Source organism: Natrix helvetica (genome assembly GCF_964273705.1).
Source record: "Natrix helvetica genome assembly, chromosome: 2".
NCBI classification, from domain to species: Eukaryota; Metazoa; Chordata; class Lepidosauria; order Squamata; family Natricidae; genus Natrix; species Natrix helvetica.
The window spans coordinates 195854273-195872560 of NC_138552.1; the positions used below are offsets into that span (position 1 = coordinate 195854273).

The 18288-nt window shown below is 37.1% G+C and overlaps 1 protein-coding gene across 7 annotated transcripts in view; it reads right to left on the minus strand.

Moving 5' to 3' along the window:
* Positions 1 to 511: 511 nt before the first annotated feature.
* The window catches only part of PTPRK (protein tyrosine phosphatase receptor type K), a 415019-nt gene continuing 397242 nt past the window's right edge, over positions 512 to 18288 (minus strand). For all 7 annotated transcript variants that reach the window (XM_081941530.1, XM_081941529.1, XM_081941536.1 and 4 more), the window contains 7 exons: positions 15149 to 15298; positions 14536 to 14709; positions 13049 to 13180; positions 9614 to 9739; positions 8138 to 8301; positions 3843 to 3978; positions 512 to 1511 (listed from right to left, as the gene is read on the minus strand). In XM_081941530.1, the coding sequence (XP_081797656.1) occupies positions 1458 to 1511; positions 3843 to 3978; positions 8138 to 8301; positions 9614 to 9739; positions 13049 to 13180; positions 14536 to 14709; positions 15149 to 15298 (936 nt within the window). In that variant the 3' untranslated portion in view covers positions 512 to 1457. The remainder of the gene's footprint in view (positions 1512 to 3842; positions 3979 to 8137; positions 8302 to 9613; positions 9740 to 13048; positions 13181 to 14535; positions 14710 to 15148; positions 15299 to 18288) is intronic.

Genomic DNA, 18288 nt, shown 5'->3' on the forward strand with positions numbered 1-18288 from the left:
AAAAACATACCAAAGCTATCACCTAACTCTTGAATTGATTCAATCCATTTGGGCTTTGTCAGAACACAAAGCTACCATTTCCACAAATCTAGGCTACCACTGGGAGAAAAGCTGGAGTTTCTTGAAGTCTTGGACCAAAGCTGATTTCTTGGCTCAGCTGGGAAGTCATGAATGAGGACCAGAAGATTCCTCCAGCATTTCAGAAGAGAACAATGTGTTGGTGTGGTGGCCTAAAACTTGTGCCTCAACTGTAAACATTAAAATAAATGTTATTAACTTGCATTTTTATTTATTTTTGTACTTGCTCTGTGTGTCAAGCATTCATTATTAACCCACGTATTCCTTAAAACATTAACGAAACTCCCAAAGTGTGTGTGTGTGTGTGTGTGTGTGTGTATGTATGTATGTGTATATATATATATATATATATATATATATATATATATATATATATATATATATATATATATATATATATATATATATATATATATATATATATATATATATATATATGCAGTTTCTATTTGATTTCTTATTATATAAACTGGAAAAAAAACACCTCTATATAGTCTGAGAAAGAAGTTTTATGTTTGGTTTCTTCTTCTTGCTTACATGAATTTCATTCATAAGCGTGTACACACACCAACCAAAAAAGTATATCAGTGTTTTCTGGCTTATCCATAAAAGATATTTTCATTCTCTCTCCTTCTACTTACACAATACATACAAAAAATAATCTACAAAAATCATTTACACTTGATTTCAGCAACAATGTTTCTAAGAAAAAAAATGGTTCTGTCCAACCATCATAAAAGGAATGTCAGTAAATAATAAATACAATGTGCTTTCTTTCCTATATAAACATATTTACATTTGAGTCTTTGGCTTATGTTTGAATTTCTTTATAAAGAACTTTGATCAGGTTGTCATTGCACAGTAAAATAAAATACGCCATTTTTAAAAAATGGTTGCGGGATGTGTGGCTGTATCTGTCTCTCTCTATATTCTTGCAGCACGTAAAACCTACAGATTATCAATCTGTACACAGTGTTTTTAAAAAACTTTTAACAGTATGAAATTAAGAACAAGTGTGAAATAAAACATTCAGTAGAATAGATACATGCAACAGATGACAGGACTAATGTAGCTGAGAGACAGTGGAATATGCAAACACTGACAGTTTTATTTTGAATAGCAGATGTGCTCTGCCTTGACTCTTCTTTATTTTTGTGGCACTATATTCAGATTGTATACAGGGACAGAACAACAGTCTCTCTCTCTCTCTCATATATATATATACTTTACACCATTTATTAAGAAAAATATTTTTGCATTTAAAAATTAAGTCTCCCTTTCACTAAAACGTTTCTTCATAGGTTCAACAGCAGATGCCAAAACACAGTTTATTAAATTTCATATTATTTGGTTCACTTGATTGTATTTATCATTTCATATTAAGATGATTCAAGGTACTCCAGTGCGACATCATAGCAGAAACGATATTGTTCCTAATAGAGCAAAAAACACAAAAGTTACATTGCATTTGTGAAGGAAAGAAAATGAAGGAAGCACTACTGCTCCATAGACTTAATTGCATATTTTGTTCTTAACTCACCATGTTTTTATATTTGTTCATGATTTTTGTTAAAAATTAATAATAATTGGAATTCCTCGCTATCAATGGCTTCATATCTCATTATGATGCTCATTGCTAGTTATTTGTCTACCAAAGGATAGTTCTGCTCTTTCAAAATAATAATAATAATAATAATAATAATAATAATAATAATAATAATAATAATAATAATAATAATAATAATAATAATAATAATAATAATAATAATAATAATAACAACATTCATTGATCAGCTGACAAACCTCAATTTTAATACTATAGCTGGTATTACACCAAACTGAATGAATCATAAAACTAAGTCTAGCAAATCTAATGTAAGCTCCCCCCCAAAAATAAAAAAAAAATAAGAATGTGAATAAGTCAACATATATAGGTCATAATATGGTTATGAAAATGTGTATTTCCTAACAGATATATCTTTTACCAAGGCCCATGATCTGGAAGGAACAATATTCTGAGTGTTGAAAAGAAATGTCAACTCTTTATCTGATTATTTCTTTTTTTAAAATTACCCTTCCTTCCAGGTGTAGAAACCACAGCACTCAACAGGAAGGGTGGAAAAAAAAATCTAAAATAATTTACTGCTGTGTGGAAGTCAGGTGTAAATGTTTGGCTGGTTTCCTTGGCTGGTTCCTTCTCCCAGCTTAACAGCTTCTGGAGATGCGATCAAGCATTTTGCCCACATAAAACATGACCTTGAAAATACCCCACTTTGGCAGCTGCTCAGATTGTAACAGAACAGCACCATTGCTTTGTGCTTTTACGTATAATCAAAGCTGTTAGAAATCATAGCAGGATAGAAATACTAAAATAAACAACACTGATTATAAAGTATGTGTTTTGAAGTGGTTTTAAATTATAAGTGGGGAAGATACAAAGTACAGATCAGTGGAACTGCCTTCCTCCAGTCTGGCAGAACAAAACAAAACCAGTGCATAAATCTACTAGTGGGAATATTCTGCTATGGAAAGATGCAAAAGGGATTTATACGTAATTGTAGTGGTGGTAGCCAAAGGGGAAAATAAGTTATTTTTCATAGAAGAGGTGTGTCATGTTATTCCACAAATTGATCCAAGACTATAACTCTTGCCATAATTGGCCAAGAATGATAGGAGTTCAAGGGCTATAAGATCTCCTCTCTTGCCCCAAACTTGACCCTAAGTTTCTCCTTTCTTTTTGCCTTTTCATCCTCATGCCTGTTGATTTACCTTCCTGCTTCCAACTCTTTACTCTTTCCCACTTTATATGCTGCAATATTTTAGGAAAACAAATACTAGGCAAATATGCTAATTACGGTATGCCTCTTCTGTTTGAAGGATGTCAGTTGTTTTAAAAAGTCCCACATCAGAAGCACTAGAGTTGATATGGGATTCTAATTTTTATTGCTTTTAGTTAGGATTGTTTCCATAATTTGAGAGATTGGGCTGTGTAGATTGATTTACCTTACATTTGAATGATTGCTATGAAATTGAATTCAAAGAATTAAAAAAAATGGCCTTTAATAGTCACAGGTTACAGATTCATAGGTTTCAAATTAGTACTGGCAATGAGCACATCTTAATGAATTTTGGATGATGTCTCCTATAAGATTGGAAATTCTCTATGTATCTTATTTGGCAGAGATAGGTAAATCCAGGCCAGTCTGGATAGCAAACTATTTTAATTCCACAGAACTGTCTGGAATTTTCCTGACAAAAATTAGCATTTCAGGCTGGACCCTTGTTTAAACCATATATGTGATTAAAAAGAAACAATTTGATGCCTTCTCCCCAAAAACTCATCTTTACAAGCTACATTATCTTCTCCAATCACTCCTCTTAGTTAGCATTGAGATGACAGCAACCCAAAATTGCCCGAAAGTCTGTCTCATGAGTCAAATTGGGACAGGAAGTTAAAGAGAGAGAAAGATGTTTCCAGCGATTACTGTGGAACTACCATCTCTCAGATTTATAAAAGGCCTAGAACTTTCAGTGGTGACTAGAGACTTTGACTTCAGCATACATTGAGTGCATGGGAATACTTATACAGCTATAAATCAGTATTACTACATTCTAGATGTATTCTAATTATTTTAGAATGCTTTGTTAATAATTAATTGATCATAGTCTGTATTTCTAGGTGTCTTAGAGAAATGATTTTATTTAGATGACTTATATGATTTTCATGCGTTTGTTTATCTGATGATCAGAAAAACATAACTTACCGGCGTTTCTACCATGTTAGGCTTACTGTTCCGTAAAGTTTTTACTGCATGGAAAACATCAATGACATTTTGCCTTTTAACCATTTCCACTACAATGCCTATAGCACAAAACATCCCGCTTCGTCCACCGCCGTTCCTGAATAGGAAAAGACAATGGTTAATAAAAAATACTGCCTTTGTAAAGAAGAAGGGATGTGGTGGCTCAGCTAAGATGCTGAGCTTGTTGAACAGAAAGGTCGGCAGTTTGGTGGTTCGAATCCCTAGTACCATGTAGCAGAGTGAACTCCTGTTACTTGCCCCAGCTTCAGCCAACCTAGCAGTTTGAAAACATGTAGAAATGCAAGTAGAAAACTAGGGACCACCTTTGGTGGGAAGGTTCTAGCAGTGTTCTACGCACCATCGGTGTTTACTCATACCGACCACTTGATCACGGAGATATCTTTGGACAGTGCTGGCTCTTTGGCTTTGAAACGAAGATGAGCACCACTCCCTAGAGTCGGAAACAACTAGCACATATGTGCAAGGGTAACCTTTACCTTTACTTTACCTTGTAAAGGAAGCTGAATCAATTTGGAATTGAGCAACTCTTCCTGTTCTTGTTATTGAATAGCATGTTCCCAAGACATTTAAACAGGTCCTATTTGTAGTTCTTCACCTTATCCTTCATCAATCTCTGCTCATTCTGAGTTTTAGCTTTCATGTCATTAGTTCTACACATATGGATTATTATTATGTGTTTTCCTTAGTGAATCGACCTTCTTTCCACTTCCATTATCTCCTCTTTCCATTTTCGGTTTTTCACTCAACTTTTTGTGGCAGCCACTCTGGCTTCTTCTTCCTTCCCCCTATTATTTGTGATGGTGCTTTAAGTATATCTTTTGTGAGGTTTGCCTTGGGCTTCAGTTTCTCTCATCATTAATTTTTAGTAATAATTGCTTTGAGGTTTTTCAGATTCACCATATTGAGATCTTTATATGTAATTTATATGTATGTATATGTTAGGGTGTAGGTATATACATATGTATATAGCATATCTATATGCATGTTATGTATATGTATAGAGCATATAACATATCTATATGCATGTTATATGTATACCTTTGAGGGCCGGAAACAGAATTTCATTTTTAATGTGTGCCAGAGTGCCAACAGAGGGAAAATGACAATAAAGGTTATCTTATCTTTAACATATGTGCTTGATTACATTAAGATTCACTATTCCTGAATATAAAGCATTTCATCTGTACATGTTATTTTTCTTTAATTCCCACCATTTGTGTTTTCCCTGTTGATTAAGATTAAGTCAAGCAGAGCTGATCGCTCATGCCTTGTTAAACCCACTGAAGGATTTTCAGAGAGACACATCAATTATTTTCTTGAAAGGACCATGTTTGTCAGAGTTTATCTTCCAACAGATGTCGAAATAATTAAAATGTCCCATCACTACTCCTTCATGTCTTTTTGAAAGACGTGTCATTAGCATTTGGTTATCTCCTATTATGGTTTTATATCATTCTTCTTTTTTTTCCCTTGATAACCTGTTACCTAACAATAGACCTGTTGTATTTGGGAGTCAGTTTCTGTTTCTTCACCCTAATATGATGTAATTCTAATTATCTCATAACCACACAGCAACATGTTGAAAATGAGTATGGGAGGAGGGGAGAGAGATGGGGAGTATGGGAGGAGAGAGATGGAGGGGGAGAGAGGGAAAGGGAGGGACAGAGAAAGACAGAGAGGAGAAGAAAAATGGTTACATAGAGAGTTCCGGTTCCGGCGGCAGCGGCGACGGGCAGCTCTTTGCCCGCTCCGGCTCTCCGGTGGGCTTCCCCACTCCTTGGGGGGCACAGGACACCCCGCAGAGGGGTCCTGCCGGAGGGGCGGCATCGCGGGGAGCTCCTGCAGCGGCGGCGGCCGGCGGGAGGTCTCTCGCACGCCCAAGGCACCGGGGAGCTAGATCGGAGGGCGCCTCGCGTTTTTGCGCCTCGCGCCTCGCTAAAGCCGTTTGGAGAATGAAGCAATAGAAGGAAGCAGCTGCGGTGTGGTGAGGTTGCTTCTCTCTCCATGCCCTATTTTGCACGAAGAATTAGTCAGCTTTCCTTAAAATAACTTTCGGAGTATTCTGGAGGCGCGGCTGGAGGGAGGGGGGTTTTCCCCCCCCTTGGACAAGTGGCGAGGAATAATTTTGCTCTCAGCCCCCGGGGAAGGAGGAGGGGGGAGAGCCAACGAATGAAGCCTCACCCAGGTTGAGATGATTTTCTTTTCAATTTAATTTCACTTTCTACTGTGATTTGAGGACTTTTGGAACTTTTTAAAAACTTTGTTATGCCTCTGTGCCCAAAACTGGCAGGGCAAGATGGCACACTTCCGTTGTCTTTATGAATTGTGAAACCTGACTCCACCTTTAAAATTCAGGCTTCCGGTCTTTGTCTCCGTGTCTCCCAGAGGAATCTCTTGTGGATTGGTATTTTTTGAACTTTCTAGGGGAAACCTTTCATCTATTGCCAGACTTATTAGAGAGATTCTCTTCTGCCTGGTTCTTCTGCTCCCGGACCTCACCTGGCTACCCTTCTTTTCTAACTGTTTATCTTATATATGGACTGAACTTCTAATGTTATAAAGGATGGCATCTAAAAGACCACCTCCTGGGAAACCTGGCTTTGCCACGTCTGCTCCAACATCTGCAACATCCAGTCCAGCCACACAGTCAAAGATAACAGAACTGATGCAACCTAAGACTACAGAGATGGACTTTCAACAAATGCTTCAACAAATTTTACAGGGCCAGGAGGAAATCAAGAAACAGCTAAGGGAAATGAAAGATGAAATTAAAGAAAATCAAGCCCAAATTTATAAGAACTCACAAAGACTGGATCTTGTGGAAGGGGGGGTGGAGGAGGTGAGGGGGGGGGTGGAAGCTGTGCAGAAAGGGAACAAAGATCTTGACATCCAACAGATGAAATTAGAATTTGAGAGAATGTCCTATTATCTTAGATTTCAAAATGTTATAGAAGAAGATGGGGAAAATATAAGGGACATCATGACAAACATTCTGGCTGACTACACACACAAAGAAAAACAACAGATGGGGTGGGATATAGACCTGGTTTATAGAGTGAACTCAGCTTATGCTAGAACACACAATGTACCCAGGGAGGTTCACATTAAATTCCTTAGAAAAAGCACAAGAGATGAAATTCTGGGTGTACAAAGGGGGCAAGCATTGACATATCATGATATGGAGATAACCATTCTGAAGCAGATCCCTAAGAAGATTAGAGAAAAAAGAAAAAATTATTCGCAATTAGCGAATAAATTATACCAGAAAGGGGTGTGGTTTAGATGGTTGATGCCTGAAGGTATGCTGATATTCTGGGAGGAGACAAGAATTAGAATTAATTCACCCATAGAGGCGCAGGCCTTTATGGAAAAAAATAAAACACTCCTAGAGAAACCACTAGACACCACAACGGACACGCAGGACACGGGAGGGGCCAGAGCTCTGCCAGTGGAGGGAGATGGGGCAATAGCAAGAAGACTCAGATCACAAAAATAAACAAGAAAATCATATTATTATAAATTGACCGAAAGTGAAAATGGAATTATATTTGGATTTTATACTGTAATGTTTAATTTGATTGAATTTAATAATAGAACTAATATGCTGATTGTAATCAATTATATACTAATGCATTATATATAAATGTATACTATGGGTATGGAGGGAGGGGGGCCTCTCACATTTTGCAACTGCCAAAATTTGTATACCTGTCCATTTACCCTTTTCCCTATAAATCTTGAAAAACCAATAAAATTTTATTACAAAAAAAAAGAAAAAGAAAAATGGTTACATATAGATGACTTCAGTCCCTAAAATTATATATTCTTTGCTTAACAAAATTGCCTAGAATGAGAGACTGTTAGAAGGAGGAACTTAAATTTGGTCAATGTTCAATGGTTGTAGGAAAGATTTTGCTTAGAAAGTAGTTCTAAATGCTTGAGGTGGCTAGTATATACAATGTGGTCTGAGATATCCCTCATGTTTCCATTACATTTATTAATCTAGATAACACTATCCAAGTGTCTGATATCATCAAATGAGATATGCTATCATGCAATGAGAAAGGCACATACCATTCTTGGGAAGAAGAAATATTCCTCTTTGACTAGAGAAATAGGAGTACACACTATTGTTCTCTTAGTGAGACATACCTAGAACATTCACCTACATGAAATTCCATTCCACAGCATGGAGATAATAAATAGTCAGGATTAAAATGCTAAATTACACTTACAGACAATGAATTATGGTTCTCCCTTCCCCTTCTTCACATTCTTCTTGCCACTTTTCCACTTGAAGAATTAAGTTTAGGAATGACCTCTTGGAGCCTGGGACATCCCTATGAGGTGCCCAACTCAGATACTGGAATTGCTGAACCATCAGGTAACCTTCCTGAGGCTAATGGGGAAAAAAAGAATTTTATACCCACTATGGACAATACCATGATGTTACAAAAGAATGAGTGGCTATATTAAGATCAATAAAAAGTTAATGGCATGCTAGTTTTCTAGTTCATCAGGCAGGATAGCAGAAAGCACATTGACAATTTCCTTTTACTCTCCACAGTTACAAAAGTGTGAAGATGAAGAAGAGTTGGTTTGCAATGTAGGTTAAGTCATAACACAATTTGCACTGGTGCTACAGGAAAAAAAGTATTCTTCAAAAATATTGTTTATTTATAACCTTTGTATCTCACATAGTGAATCCAAGATAAAAGTTTGCAATTATTTAGTCAAATTTCTATAAACAGTCCAAAGGGCTTTAGTTTTTTGGGTTGGGGAAATCCATCTTTGTCAGAGAAAATGTAGCTCAATTACCAACGCCACAGATTAATTTTAGGTGCTGAATTTGATGCAAAGCAAAATGTTCCAAGTATTTCATCTTTTCAAAAGTCTTATAAAACAGATTAGGCTGGCAGATAGTAAAATGTGGTTTTTTTAATGCAGAAGTAATCTGATCATCAACAATACTAATTATTACAGAATTTTTTTCCTTTCTCTTTTCTTGCAAACATCTGAGAAAAGTTTGAAAAAAAATCTGGAGATAGATGAGGGGATTTCCAGATCAAAGAACAGCTGCTAGATTGAAATAAAATACAATGTTTTCAGTTCGATGTGTGCGGTATTTGGATCTGATATGGGTATGTTCATTGCACCTGTTGGAACCATGATTTTTTCTAGAGTCAACCTAGACTTCCAACCTAAGGAAAACACCCACCTGAATTAAGGAGATTGTGCCGCTCCTGAACTTAAAATGAGTAAGTTCCAGAGCCTTTGTGGTTATGGAATAAAGTGTGTAGTGGCAAGAACCAGATTTGTTACTTTAGTAACCAATCATAATACATGAAAATTCTCACTCAAATATGAATGTTCTAAGTTTCCCTCCAAAACAATTGGCGGTAGCAGTTAGGGTCATCTAAAGGTTAGTTTCAGTTTAACACGGCTTAACCCAACTATATACATTCAATACATAACAGAACAAGCTCAAGAAAGGGCAAGTTTCTTGAAATGATTGCTAACAGATCCAGCAAGAATGATGTAGCTAAAAGAAACTGAATTGTAGGAATTGAGGTCCACATGTCTTAAAGTTACCAAGGTTGAAAATCGCTACCATACAGTAAGTTTTTTTTTTAATTAAAGCCATTTAATTTTGTAAAAAAGTTCTTCTGAATACGGAAGTGTATCACAATAGCTTGGTAAACATGCCTTACCCTTGTTAAATTGCATATCCTGAAAATTCTGTTGATTACATCACACTCCATTGAGCAGGACATGCACTCAACCTGAATAGGGCCATATCTCAGCATCCCTTCCTCTGGCCAATATTGTGGGCAACCCTGTGTGATATTAAATAAAGGTATGTAAAAACTTAAGTAGCTTTAGACATTGTGCTAAATCACCATACATTGTGGTGTCTTCTAAGTAAGACATTAGAATCACATCAGATAGCTTAATCATTATGCAAATACAACAACACAAGATTGGAAAAAAAAGTTCACATTGTTCCATTTTTGCATGGTAAAGCAGTTTTAATTACCCAACTCTTCCATTAATTGCTTCCCAAAAGCAAGTGCTGATGGAGCTCACAGTTCTCATGCTTAATTAAACTGGCTCACTTCCGGAAGGAGGGCAACAGGTTCAATATATGAAATCTTCTTTTTAGCAGTCTCTTTTACATTAAATATTTTATTTTATGGTACAGAATATATAATAGCCAGCAAGGGTGTGCATGGATAATAATATATCTGGGCCAATTTGATAGCATGACAAACAGCCCAGTTTACTTTGTACTAATATGGAGATTTTCCAGTAGAATTGGGGACTCAAATTGCAAATCTTAGATCAGTTGGCTAAGATTAAAAAATCATAGCTTTTTTCTTTTTATTTGTATTTCTGTATTGCTGTATTTCAGATTAATTCACTAATGGATCTTTATGCAAGAACAGTATCTGGATCTTCTAAAATAGGAAACAGGTATAGCCTAAAGCACAAAAAGTGAGGCACTGCTATAAAAAAATACATAATGGAGATGACCCTAGTTTAGAAACTTGAAACATTAAAAAAATAGAAAAGTTTTTTGTAGAAGGGAGTACAGAGATGTGAGCATGGTGATATACTTTTTACTTCCTTCCTTCTTTCCTTCCCTCCCTTCCTCCCTACTTCCATTTATTTATTTTAAATGCTCAATACTAATACCATTTCCATACTCCTAGGCAAGAAACCTGTACTGTAGATATCAGAAGAATAGCTTCAGGGTGTAGATTGTGGATAAATTTTAAAGAATTTAGTAATAGCAACAGCACTTAAGACTTATATACTGCTTCATGGGGCTTTTACAGCCCTCTCTAAGCAGTTTACAGAGTCAGCATATTGCCCCTAACAATCTGGATACATCCTTCCGACCTCGGAAGGATGGAAAGCTGAGTCAACTTTGAGCTGGTGAGATTTGAACCCCTGGCAGTCATCAGAATTAGCCTGCAGTACTGCATTCTAAGCACTGCACCACCATGGCTCCTATGCTCAACTAAGGCTAAAGACAGAAAATACAGTAAACAGGGTGAATGATAGATGTGATGGAACAAAAAAACTATAGTTGAGACAAAACAATTGAATGCCCAGTACTTTCTGATACAGCACCAACTGCTACAGTATACCAAAATCCCAAAATCCAAGAAATCAAAATATTTTCCAGAAAATCAAACTTTTCCTTTTCCCAGGAAAAAGCAGGGGTGGTATGGGGCCGGTTCACACTGGTTCGAGTGAACCGGTAGTGGTGGCGGCGTGAGGCTCCGTCCACACACCCTGATGTCATCATGGATCTTCTGTGCATGTGCAGAAGGTTCTGTGCATGTACAGAAGGTTCTGTGCATGCCCAGATGTGTCCAGACGCACACACTCCCAGTACCGAACCGGTAGTGAAGAGAATAGAACACCATTACTGGGAAAGAGTATCAGTAAATAATACCGAATGAGAGAACAAAGGTTTGATACATTCAGCATTGCTTCATGAAAGCTCATGACTGAAGTCTTAGCAAAATCATTTATGTGAGTAAAAGTTAGCAAAGTAAAACCTTAATTTAACAGATGTCCATTTAGGAGATTTTGGATAGTGTAGATCAGATTTCCTATGAAGCATCTCCCTGAAATAGCAGACTAGTTTGTTATATCCAAAGTAGTTTTAATAAAGCAGGTATATTATTTGTGGCAAATTACTCCATCAATTAATGTCATTTGCCTAGTATATTTACATTATGCAAATAACACAAACAGTTGCAAATAAAATAAATAATTTGTGGCTCAGGAATAATGTATGTTCTACTCCTCAAGGGCTGTTAAATCTAGATTTCAGTGTGCTCTTCTTTCTTGCCACTCCTACATGCAAGTAGTGTTTCTTAGTTCACAGGCTCATGGAGAAATGTATATCTATCAACATGCTTTCTGCTTGCTTATTCATCTCGAATAATACTGAAAACCTCAGAAAGGATCAGGTCTAGATTCTCCTGATTCTGTCTGAATGGGCTTGCTTCAGTCTGGAATTCAGTTGAATTTAATGCATTGGCTAGTTAGTTACATTATGATTATATTTTATAATCATGTTTGTGTATTTAGGACCCCAAAGGTATGTCCATTTATGTAAAAGATGTTCCTTATAATTTGCTATAGGTATCCAAGCATTCTCAGAAATGCTCTAGATTTTACTGTGAACACATACTCTTTTTGTATTTATCTACTAGCTGATAACCCGGCACTGCCTTGGGAATTAATTAATCCCAACCCTCCCTCCACGAATATCGCAGTAATTTCTAATCTTGAATTTTCCCCCTTACCAGAGGGAGCCCCCTTGTGGAGTACTGTGAAGCCGTTACCATGGCAACTCCACTGCGCTGTACAGTAGACGCCATTTTAAGGCAGTATGGTAGACTTAAAGCACAATAGGCAATTAACAGAACAGACATTCCAAGGGGGTGTTAGGGATGTCTTATCGCCACAGTATTTGTTTCCAGAGAGTAGTAATCTGTGCACCAAGTTTGGTTGAAATTGCTCAAGGTTTTCCAAAGTTATGCTGGAATACACACACACACACACACACACACACACACACACACACACACACACAGGTATGTATGCATTTATGTATGTACATCTATAGACCTCTAAATGTGAGAGGCCATTTGGTTCAGTGGTTAAGGCACTAGACTGGAAATTCGGAGATTGTGAGTTCTATTTTCACCTAAGGCATGAAAGCCGGGTGAGAGAAAATGACTTTGAGCCAGTCACTTTCCCTTAGCCCATGATGTCAGGTTCGGGTGACAAGTTGGTTGGTCAATTCCTGTCTCAAATAATGGATCAACACTCAGTTGATAAAAACAAAAGCACCTGCAGGAAAATACTAGATATAAAAAGGAATATTTATCTAAAACTCTATAAGGAAGATACATGAGTCTATGTATATTATGTATGTGTATGCACATATACAGTATATTTGTATCTATGTGGAAGCATCTGTAGTACAGATGTCTATTCAATGTACCGCATACAGAACATTAATACCATTTCAGACTGAACATGAGTGAAATTTTCTACTGAAAAAAAAACTAGTCCTTTTAAGGTGGATTGCACAAACTTTTTGAGCATCAAGATCTTACTTGAGCTAAATCAACTTCATTTAACATCACGAGAGAGGTACAGCCATAATCGTAGACTAGTCTCCAGAAATCTTTCACTGTGTTTGGCAGAGGATGCTGTGTGACAATGAAAGCAGCAGGTTGTCTGTAGCTCTATATTTAAAAATAGATAAAATACAAATAAAAGAGAAATGCAGGCAGCAATATCCCCCTCTTCAAATAAGTGAATAAATCTTACACAACTACTGCACCATTCTCCAGATCGAGCAACAGAATAATAACAAAAACAGACAATATATTAACTCCTTTCGTCTTGAGACAGATAGGATGGGAGTAGGAAATTTAAAAAAAATTAAATCATGGCCAGAACTAAGGAACTTGTTAGGTTTTGTTTTCACTTTAGTTTACTTCTTTGTCTTGGAGAAAAAGAGCATGATAGATTTATTTGGCCTCATGATAGATCGTAAGGTAGAATGACCTTGACCATGAACAGTTACCAGCTTTTGTTTTAGAGTTATGCTGGGTGTCAAGAGGTGGATTAATGAGTTAGTTCCTTTAAGCTAACTGAGAATTGGATTATGGGGATGATTGGTGTGTATCAGAAACAGTGAATGTGAGCATGTACTCCTATTACTTCCTTCTGAATCTTCTCTCTTTTTGCAGCAGAAGAATTAGACTTAGTTATCTAGGCAGAGGGTTGCAGGAGGCCATTGCAGCCAAAAACAGAGCTTGAGAGCCCGTTTTCACTGGCAGACTGGTCGGGCCACCAAAGGTGCCCCCGACACAAGTGACATTGAGCTGGCCATGCCCACCCTGACTACACCCACCCCGAGCCCCCGAAATCAAACACAACCCTGATGTGGCCCATAATGAAATTGAGTTTGACACCCATGCTCTAGACGCTATTATAGGTCCAGAGTTCCATGCTGTACTGCCCAGAAAAGTTAAGGAAATCTGAGCTCTCACTTTTCCTTGCTTCTGACTTTACGAAAAGCTCAGAAGGGATCTGCAAGCAGCAAGCTGAGAGATCTCTTCTTTCCTTTCTTTGCGATTTTTCTAACCTCTTCTGAAGGGAAAGAACATCTGTTCAGAAGGGCCTTTCAAGGCTAAGATCATTTGGGATACTTGTTTTAAATTTTAATAATAACTGTATAAATACTAATGAATTAATTATCATGCAGAAAATAACTGTTTTGGTTTTTAGGTGTACATAACCACGAGTCCTTTGGCAGGTTGGAAGTGATTGTCATTAAAATATAAAAATTGTCATTAAAATATAAAAATATCCAAGGTCTATCATTTCCCCTCTGCAATTTTCAACTTAAAAAAAAAAACTACAGAAAATTCAAAACTACATGTAATATTCATCGTCAGAAAAATCAATACTTTTAGGTTCTTGATTAAAAATATTACTGCACATCAGAATAAGTGTGAATTAATCTTTTTTCCTCAAGTACCAATAATTCTGTTGCATATTTTTCATCTAGTCAAAGAAAATAGTCACTTACATCCATAAGGGCAGCATTGATGTAATTGCTGCTCTCACCATCAATAGTAATTAAGAAAGGCAGACATCTGTCAGGTGGCAGCATATCCATAAAGCGGTTTTTGTCATGATTTCTTGGCAAGCATGCTATGCTGCAGTCTTCGGCTTGCAGCCGAGGAGTCACAGAATTCAGGGTCTACAAGGCAAAATAAATATTTATTTTGACATTGAGTAATTAACTCAAACAGATTTGGGCATAAGGGATATAGGCAAGGTGACAACGAAAGCAAAAGCCACAAAGAAAGCAAAAGCATTTTTACTTCTGTTTAGTCAGGAATAGGGAAGGAGAATCTGTTTATACGGAATTGGAAATCATCATGTAAAATTCATGCCCTGTATTTTACACCTATCTAAAATGCAAAAATTGCTCCTGATGGACATACAATCCACATACAAATGAACTGACAGCCTAGTGATTAAAATCACACAGCGATATTCTCCATATCCAGACGTGAAAGAACACCATGAAAGAAGAGGACAATGCATTATGAATCTGACACAGGAGTACAAAACATTCCGTACTTTAGGAAGCGAAGAAACTGTGTTTTTAAAATGACACCAACCAAAGAATGTACCTGGAATTCATCTTTAAGATGTGATGAGTTTGTCTGAGAGTCTATTCGAATCATGTCAAAATATGCAGCTTTAAATTCACAGACTGGGATGGCAGTTTCTCCGCATAAGCAGGCTTCCAGGATGGCATCATGAATAAAGATATACTGTTCCTGCCAGAGAAAGAACAGAAGAAGTTTGGGAATCCTACAGTTGGACAGATTGTTTAGGTCACTGAATCCGACCTCTTGCTCGGTGTAGGAATACCAATTACAGAACTCACAGCACCTGGTTGGTGTGTAGCGCCTCTTGAAAGCATCTAATAAAAGAAAGTCCACCACCTCTCCAGCTAACTATGTTGAGCTGATTTCATTGGTTAGGATGTTTTTTCTAACATTCCACAGGATGTCTTTAATTACTGAATCCAGCAATGGTTCTTAAAGGAATGAAATCTCTCCTTTGGATACTTTCCCATTATCATCCTTATTCAAGAAAGCTTAAAAAAACAATTTTGATCTCTCTTATCCAACTTAAGATACAGTACTGTTTTAAAAGTAATATTCATTCAATCAGTATACATTTTAAAGAATGGCAAATTTTAATCCCAACAATAATGGCAAAATTAAAGAAATAATGTTGGAGAATTATTATGTTTTGCTCGCTTGCATCTATGAAAAGTATAGTATACCGCCAGCACTTTGCCGGTATACTATAGTTGTATAAAATTGTATGCTTGAAAGTATAGGACCATGGTGGCCAACCTATGGCGTGCACACCGGTCAGCTGGCCTTCGTGCATGCGGGAGCGCCGGCCAGCTGTTTGACGGGCCCATGTCATAAATCGGAAATTTGGGTGCTAGTGCACCCATGTGCGATACAACACTGCTTTTCTGGGTTTTGATGCTCCCGCGTGCACAAAGGCCAGTGAAACCACATGTTCCTCGCAGGATGGTTTTGCGTGTCATTTTTGGCATGTAGGTACGAAAAAGGTTAGCCATCACTGGTATAGGTAGTCCTCAATTTACAACCATTTGTTTAGTGACTGTTCGAAGTGACAACTGAAAAAAGTGAGTCATAGCCATCTTTCATCCCCATGGTCACGTTATAAAAATTTGGGTGCTTGACAACTGGCATTTATTTATGACAGTTGCACTGTCCTAGGGTTACATGCTCACCATTTATAACCTTCCCAGCCAGTTTCCCACAAAAAAAGTTAATGGGGGAAGCAGGATTCACTTAACAACCACATGATTCACTTAGCAACTGCAGTGATTCGCTTAACAACTGTGACAAAAATGTCACTCACTCACTTAGCTGTTTTGCTTTGTAACAGACGTTTTGGGCTCCATTGTGGTTATAAGTCGAGGATTACCTGCTATATATTTATTACTAAAATGACAATGTCATGTCATGACCAGCGATGGGAGAGCGTATTAGAAATAGAAAAATTCAGAAACAAAATTCCCAAATCAAGAATTTCTGTAGAATTTGCGGACTCAGCAAATGCTGAAGTTGCTTCTCGGCAAAGTCTGATGATGTAAGCCATACAAAGTGTCCCTTTTTGTTGACATTCCATTGATTGGAAAGAAACTCTGTTCTTTTCCCCATATTTAAAAAATGGGAATAATGAGAGTGCAGGCAGTTCAGGAAGGCACAAGAAAGAATTGGTCAAGAAGTTTCCCAAAGGACCGAGAAAGTCTATTCCTGACCGGTTTTGCTTACAGACGTCTGACATAGTGATATATTGCTTACGTTTGTGCTTCCCTCCTGAGATATATCATAACATTAACTTGATATGTTTAAGTGTCAATGTATAACAATTTCAGTGCTTTTTCTATTTTAATTTTAAGGTCTGCAGGATAGGATGATCACAGGCATTTTGGTTAACAATGTAAGAAGCCCCACTGGATCAGGTACCTAAAGTGGCCAACTGGAACATCTTGGGCTGGAACATCCTTCCAATATTGCTTCTTAACAATCACCATTTATGATGTACTGCCCATAGTCCAGAAGGTAATGATCAGGCATCAATATTAATGGCTATTGATAACCTGATTTTCCATGAATCTGCCCTTTGAGCACCATCCAAATTGGCTGCTATTTTTACAACTACTGTTGTAAACCATAGTACTTAGTTTATGGATGTTTAGTATGAAGAATTATTTCCTTTTCTTAGTCCTAAATATTTCTATGTATAGTTTCAATGGATGACCTTGAATTTTAACAGTGAAAGAATAATAGGCGTGATATCCATATCATGTGTAATTTTATCTCCCTTTTATGTGCCTCCTTTGTTCTAAGCTGTAGAGCTCCAATTGCTATAATCTTGCCTTGTAATGGAGGTATCCTCCCCATCTCATTATTTTCAACGTTTTTATTTTATGTTTGCAAAATCTTTTCTAGCTAGTTATACAAAAACCATATGCATTGCTGGGAAATAAGGATAAAGTGCCAAAGATACGTTTCAAATAAAAGTAAAAAAAAAAAAGTAAAATGAAGTTGATGTGTTTGTATTGCTAGCAGTTTATTTTGTTTGTGTTGGATGTAACTTTCAGTTCAGTTCAGTGCTGAGATCGTTTTTGCAATGTTTTCAACATCAATTGGGCTGGTGCCATGATAACCTCTTACCCACATTATATTGCATCTAAAAATATTGACTGCTTTGCAGTGTTAGCATAAGACATACAGTACAACCTATTGCCTGAAAACACATGGAGAAGGAAAGGTACCATATTTTTCGGAGTATAAGATACATCGGAGTATAAGACGCACCAAGGTTTTGAAGAGGCAAATTTTTTTAAAAAAGGTTTTGCACTCTGCAAATATCCCCCAAAAAAAGGACATTAGGAAGCTTACAGAGTGCTTCTGGGAGCTAGGGGGAAGCAAAATTGAGCAAAAAATGGCCCATTTTTTTGCTCATTTCTGCCCTCCCGGCCCCCAGGAGCTCTCTGAAAGCCTCCTACAAGCTAAGCATGGCCATTTTGGTGAAGGGTTGGGGTTTCAGGAGGCAAAGAAATACTGCATTCAGTGTATAAGACGCACCCAGATTTTCAGTTCTCCTTTTTGAGGAAAAAAGCTCCGTCTTATATTCCGAAAAAATACGGTACTATAAACATTGGTAAAAAGTAACTACAATTTGATATGCAACAACTATCTCTCTCTTC